At 45.9% G+C, this 7,284-nt stretch overlaps 1 protein-coding gene across 1 annotated transcript in view; it reads right to left on the bottom strand.

The window, feature by feature from the left end:
- mtss1lb (MTSS I-BAR domain containing 2b) overlaps positions 1 to 6,046 on the bottom strand; it is a 61,498-nt gene extending 55,452 nt beyond the window's left edge. The window contains exon 1 of the mRNA XM_048262613.1: positions 5,468 to 6,046. Coding sequence (XP_048118570.1) covers positions 5,468 to 5,542 — 75 coding nt within the window. The 5' untranslated portion in view covers positions 5,543 to 6,046. The remainder of the gene's footprint in view (positions 1 to 5,467) is intronic.
- Positions 6,047 to 7,284: the final 1,238 nt, after the last annotated feature.

Raw genomic sequence — 7,284 nt, forward strand, 5'->3', positions numbered from 1 at the left:
CCAATGTCCTCCAGCTGGCAACACTGTACTTAGAGAGCAGAAATAGAACGTGTGCTCTAGTAGTCCATGGCCAAGCTTGTAATTCAACCTCTGTGGAAACCAGCAGTGAAGTCAGGGGACACTTTGGGGGGAAAAAAAAAGAAAGTCCCCATTCCCTGGTCGGGAGGGACAGTCTGCAGTGTCACGCTTTCATTACTCTCTGGAAGACAACGCTATCTCTACCTCTAGCGCCGCATCTCCTCCTGTCCATCAGGTTGCTTAAACACCATGTTTGGCAAATCACCGCTCTCAAATTACATTAGGAGACGGGCGGCAAGTTGCCTGTCAGATGAAAGGAGGAAATCGCCATGCTGCATAATTCATGAGCAGGGGCGCGTGGCCAACTCCGCCACACTAATGAAGGGCCACGATCGTGATGGTTGGCGCTCCTCCTCTGCCACACGTGCTCAAGGTGGCAACACTGACACCTCCGCTGAAACATTTCAAACAAATGAATTCATTCTGCTGAATACGCTCCAGTCTGCTCCAGTGTCACCATCACCCTTTTTGTCTGGAGTAAAGTTGAAGCAATGCAGGATGCGCTCCCTGGAACCTGAGGGGACCTTGACGCGTTCTCTGATAAAGGCAGTTCTCCTGCACTTGACATTGCAGCTTGCAGACACTACAACAGCAGATAAGAGGGCGAGAGAAAGCGCATCGCTCGGCCACCCCTCCTCCACCTCTCCATGCATAAAGGGATGAATGAAAAAGATGGAGGCAAAGTATATCTTGCTTGTCAAGGGGGAAGGGGGGGGGGGGCGGAGGAGTGGGTGGATGCCAGTGGCTGTCTGATTGGCTGGGGCTGCTCTGTTACTTTCTTCCAGACAGTTAATGATTGGGCGGGAGCCCGTGCGGAGGGCGGCTGAAAATAGCCGTCCAGTTCATGCCACTCATTTATGTGAATGAATGAGTGATGGAGGGAAGCAAATCATCTTCCTCGCCATTTAGTGGAGGAGTCTGGAGCAATGCAATCATGAATTATGGAAATCACTTAACATGAGAGCCATGACTGCTCCTTCACTCGGCCTTCATCTCTCTCTCTCTCTCTCTCTCTCATTTACTCACTCAATCTCTCCCCCTATCTATCAGTCACTCCCTTCCTGTCTTTATATCTCGTTCAACTTCCCTCAGAACTCACACCTCCTCTCGTAGCACTACTTGCAACTAGTACAGTTACCACCTGACTAGAACTGACACTCAACTGTTTAAAAACAGCACTCACTGATGCACTTATTCTTATTGTACTCTACCTTTTTTAAATTGTCCTAGAATTGTTGAGAGAATTGCTTTAAAAAGCTTAAACTGTTTACCATGTTGTTAGTCGCTTTGGTTAAAAATGCATCAGCCAAATGTAATGTAAGTCTGTCTGTACCTGTTTCTTTTCTACAACTCTTCTATCATCAGACAATGTTGTTATTTTGCATTTCTCCCTCCTGTCTCTGTTCGTTGTGTTATTCCTCTATATTGTGGTGCACTCCAGTGAACGGCAGAGGCTGGTCTGCAGTTAGTATTGATGGTGGCACTCAGGCTGATTGGACGCTGGCCTTGATGCATATTGTGACAGCCATCAGTCAGAGTCACTGGGATACACAGCTGCTCTGGGATCAGACTACTGGGTAAGATTTCACAGCTCTTCAGTTGATAAGCACGATGAAATAGTGCCGGCACATCACTCTAGGATATCGTACTGATAGATGTGCGTACGGCCTGGGTAGAGTGAAAGAAACATGGCCTTTTTGTTTGAATTTAATCCAAAAAGCACTTACTATCTAACCCTATGTTGGACGTTTCCCTTCAATGTTTTGAGTTCAGTTAGAGACTGCACACCTTCAAACAGCCTACTAGCAAAGAACCAACACCACTTTAAAAACTGTTCAAAGCTCAAAGGTAAAATATTGATTTGACACATTTTCCCTCTCCCCACACAATTATTACCGCTCAGTTGTTTTCTGTAGTCAGCAAAGGCAGTGAACGGGAAGAGTCTGACACACTTAACAAAGCGAGGCCAGAGGAGGCGCTGGCACAGGCCCAAGAAAACCTCTCCGTCCAAAACGAGTCGATTCATCTCTAACGAGCCTAACAAGGGGGCCGCCAAACACATGCTCATTTAGATGCCGCGAGGGCCGCGCGTTGTCATGGCGGTTCCTCCGAGCCACCCAGCGCAAGCGGAGAGAGAGAGGGGACGAGCACCAAGACGGGGAGTCACGAGGCAGCCTCTTTCTCCTTCCCCTGCTCCAGTGCTCAAATGGGTCGTCTGAAAAAAAAAACTAGGTGACACGTGCTGTCACTCACACGCACTCCTGGCATCCCACACACCAAGACCCCATTAGGGGGCCACCACAGGTTTTTTGGGGCCACACGCTGTACAGGGGCCACTGGCCGAGGCCTCCGTCCATTGCTATCTCTCAGCACCCCCTCTGCAGGCTCAGAAGCTGCCTGGGGTGATGGGGTGCATTTGGGGGATTTTAATCAACTCAGCACCCGTCTGTGTTTTGGCACAGTTAAACACTTCACCAGTTCTGCTTTGTTCATAGTGTATTACAATGTAAGTACTCTCTTTCAAGCAGAGAAAATAGTTAGATGGTGTGCAACCCAGTGGGTTTTAGTCAGTGCTATGGTAAAACTACAGCTTATCTGTGAAGTATGTATGCTGTGAGGAGAATGTATGTGTGAATGACAGGCGGTCAAGGACTAAGAGGTCAACAGAATGCAAGAGTAGCATAAAAACATCAAATAAATACGGAAATGTTGGGTGTGTGAGCACGTCTGAGAAAGAGATCCAGTATAGAGAGAGAGACACATGGCAGGAGAGAAGAACTGTGCCGGTATGCATACCTTCACACAGCACATAGCAGAACATGAGAATGTAAACATCAGTGATATATGACAGGCCCAGCTGTCAAGCAGACCACAGCAGCACGGATTAGCCTTGTCTTCACTCCTAATGCCAGCTTTCACGCAGCCCCTGGCTCCTCTGGGTTTCTACTGCAGTGACTGACCTCAGGTGCAGTGAGAGCCAAGGGTAGGAAAGGACAGGTGAGCCTCAGCTTGACCCCACGCCTTCACAACCAGTGGCAATCCTTTATGACCTCACTCTACACTCATAATAATTGTGTGAGAGTATGGTGCTCCCAAGACATTACCGCAGGGGATATGGACGAACGGATCAACACGATCAACAAAAACAGTCTCTTTCTCTCTCTCTTTCTCTCTCTCTCTCTCTCTAAAAGGCACTAAACTGACTCTGCTGTATATAGCATAGAATGACAAGCATGCATACAATGCTTTCCTCTCACCCTAATACAAATACACACTCTCTGTGTCCACACTGCAGTAGTGTATTTTTTGTAATTGGGAGGAAAAATGTGAGGGGAGTGGGGGTGGGGGGACGCAGCACACTAGCTCACTTCACTAAGCCTCCACATACATGTGCAAAGCATTCTTCTCGGGCTGGATGCTCAGTCACGGTCTGCGTTTGTCCCCTTTCCAAATAAGATAAGGCAAACAGTGGTGCGGCTCACTTCATCCACAGCAGTGCACAAGGCGAGGCGCTGAGAGAGATTGCACTTATTGTAACCTGGTGGTGGGGGCTTTCAGCAAGAAGCCTAACAAAGACAACTTCCAGCCCGGGCTGGGTGATTATGAGATGAGAATGAGAAGTGACCGTTTCTGCCCACAGGGTGCCAGCCCTCAGGAACAAAGAGACGCTCCGAGACAGAGGTGGAGAGAGGAGGAGAGAGCGCACCATTCCAGGCATCCACCATTATGATAATGTGACATGGGGGGAGACAAATGGAAGTAGAAGGCCTTAACAAGGTTTGACTTTGTGTGGAGATCTGAACATGCCACAGCTTAAGGGGCTTGAAGGCAACCACCCCCATCCTCTACAGTGACAGACACACATACGTATGTGCCTTGAAGACATATGACATATATACAGAGCACATGCATGTCAAGAAGAGGTATCATCAATAAAAACCTCTGAAACAGAAGGACATAACAATACATCACCAATCACAGGACCACCCCCGACCCCCCAATCAGCTCCTATACACACAGAATGCCTCCAGCCACAATACCCCTCTGTGCTCAGTTCAGTCCAACAGTCCATGTAGCAGAACTGGAGAGTCCTATCACTTCGAGAGGACACATCTGTGATGGGGGGTTATTTTTTATCCACATTTCTTATGATAACTGTAAATGGATCTGGCAGGAGCTGCCCAACAACCAAAGCCACTGATGTTAGAATGACAATGACCAAGCCAAACAAATGGTTTGGGTGACTGTTATTTGACCCACATTGAGAAACCCTCAGCACTGTAACTGGAATTAGTAATTTCATGGTAAGAAGGCCTGGGGAAACTGCTATTAAATCATTTATTAGTCCAGGATGTTTTGTGAGCCTGTAAGACACTTACAGAAAGGATTTGCCTGCTCACAGCATATGAGAGATGCATAAAGATGTGTGCCTTTGGATGATATGGATGGATATGGATGGATGTGATCTACCAGTGTCAATTTTCATTTAGCAGAAAGCAGTGTTGATATCACTTTGATAAAGAACAGCTGCAGAGATGCACATTTGACACATTTGCTGTCTTTCCAAAAATGGCACGTTGTGTTGGCTGCTCAGAACTAGATGCAATGAGTAATAAATGCGGTCTAGCACCATCTCTTTCCATTTTCACCCAGATCTGCTGGCACCTCTTCCCGACCACCACCCCAAATTGTTATAGGTCCACCAGTCCATAAACCCACTCACATGACAGACAGACAGACATACACTACTGAGTGCAAACACGGCTGTTCCGGTTCTCATGCGTCCACTCGCTGGCTCTTTCAAATTACGCATGACAGAAAATCGATTTTTTCCTCCAAAGGACTGCAAAAGCCACTATCGTACTCACACGCCGAAACATAACTGCAAATACCGTTGCCAGACAGACCAAATAGGCTATCGAAATAGCGGGAGCGAGGCTTCATCTGCTACATCAGCACCAATTGAGCGACACGTCTGTTACCTATTGTGTACCTACAAAAACATTTTTATCTCACGACTATAAACAATGTCTGTAAAAAACAGATCATTGCAAGGACATATGAAAGGTAATGTGCCAGTGTAGCATGTTAGTGTGCCTTATGTTTCACCTGCAACAACATGCTGTCCACGCGGCTCGCCAATGGAAAAACAAATGGTTAATGACACATCATTATCTAGCATGATTGCTTTAAACATAAGTCTATGTTGTCTTTGATATGAACAACCGATTCATAGATATGACGACAGAACACATGGACAATGCCAGTGGGCTAATCCTGCATGAATGATAGCCCGTGCAATCTTAGGGTTAGGATGCAAGTTTGCAGTAAATCATTTCTGGTGTTTAACGATTGAGACAGTTGCTGTCACCAACTGATCGTTACATACCTTCATGTCATTGACAATTGCTTGGAAAAGCCCACCAAGCGCCCCGCACTCCTTCTCCACCGACTCCACATCCATAATCCAGGGTTCGTGAATTTATTAGCTAGAGCAATTTCGAGGAGAAAACGGAGACCTTCCGAATAATTTCCACGACAGCAATAACAAAAAACTTAACGTTTCCCTTCCTTTCCTCTGGACCCAACCAATCCCCGGAGTGTGAGGCAGGATGCACGTATTTGTTTCAAAGAGAAAGGTTAAATAAATACGCTTTAATTAACTCTGTCCTTCACTGTCGGTTCGCAACCACTGCCCGTATGAGATTGGGCAAGTGATGGTGAGAGAAGAGAGAGGTTTTTCTCCCTCTCCCCAGCTCCGGGTCTACTCCCCGCGACAGGAGGCAAAAAACGCAGATGGCACTGCAATGGGCATGCTCATGTTTAGACAGCGTCGCGAAATTGAGTTGGGCTGGTGAAGAGGCAAGAATAATGCTAGAGCGATGTATCGAAATGCGGAGCCGTCAGACAGAGAGTAGCCGGCGAGTGTGAAGCTGCCCGTGACTAGAGCAGATGCACTGGGCTTAGGGGTGCGGAGTGAGCAGGCAGTAATTCGATACATGGGAATCGAAGGGGGCCGGACAGCTTTCTTGTCACATGGAAGCAGGAGGGAGGGGAGGGATACGCCGTCTCTCTCTCTCTCTCTCTCTCTCTCTCTCTTTTCTCTCTCACACACACACACACACAGATATCTCAGGCAAGCAAATTAATAATATATTTTTTAATGATAAAGCATTAATTGATAATAATTCATACATGTTTTGTTTATAATCCATCCTTTACAGACCAATGTTGAATTATGAAAATCACTGTCATTGTTAATGCACTTAAATCATTCCAATCTGACACTTATACTGAAAGGGATTTCCTAATCATTGTCTCTCCATTCTACAAGATATACAGTGGATAATAGTTGACTGGACAAAAGCCACTAATTAGATGTGTGGTTTAATGAAGAGGAAATACCTTAGATGGGCTAATGCAAACAGCTGTTGCATAACTGGATGATTTCTCCATCAATAGCTGAATAATGAGCGAGTAGGTCAAGTACTTGCAGTCATGTTACAGAGGGAAACCTGGCAAGCTATATGTTATAAATATAGTTCATTGATAATTGCTGAACTCTTTTCCCACCTCTTTTGATAGCATTATAACGGATTGGAGTTGATTGAAAAAATGTTTTTTATTAATGTGCACACAGATAATGCATATGTGCTTATGTGATTAGTACAAAAAATAGATTATAATGTACAAATCTACAACTCCTAATTTCCCAATTCCACAGACATTAGAATATACTCACAGTAGGGACAAAAACACACATGCTTGTACTGTCTATGTAGGCAATAATTAGCAAGGATATTTTCTGTTTTCTCAGATTCCAGATGAGGAGAGCGCAGATGCGTTCGTTTTGAGGGGTAACAGACTGATGAAAGAATTCCCACAATTTCCTGGTTATTTTGTTATTGGCTTTGGGTGAGTGAAGTGGTTGGCTGGTGGAATTTAATCAGCACGGTGGCAAACCAACTGTAATGGGAATTGTGCAATCTACATCTAAAAATAGGCCATTAATGGAACGCTCCATTAATGCAAGGTAATGGAATTCAAATGAGACCCCCTTCCCCATTGTGACTTATAGCCAAATTAGGTGTTGAATTAGACTGAACTCTGAGGATGCAAAGGCTCCAGATGGATGACTGAAGGACTGGGTTCATGTCATAACCTGCCCTCACAGCCTCAGCGTGGCCCGGCCACTGCCCTCTCTCT

This window comes from Alosa alosa, chromosome 14 (assembly GCF_017589495.1).
Source record: "Alosa alosa isolate M-15738 ecotype Scorff River chromosome 14, AALO_Geno_1.1, whole genome shotgun sequence".
NCBI lineage: Eukaryota > Metazoa > Chordata > Actinopteri > Clupeiformes > Clupeidae > Alosa > Alosa alosa.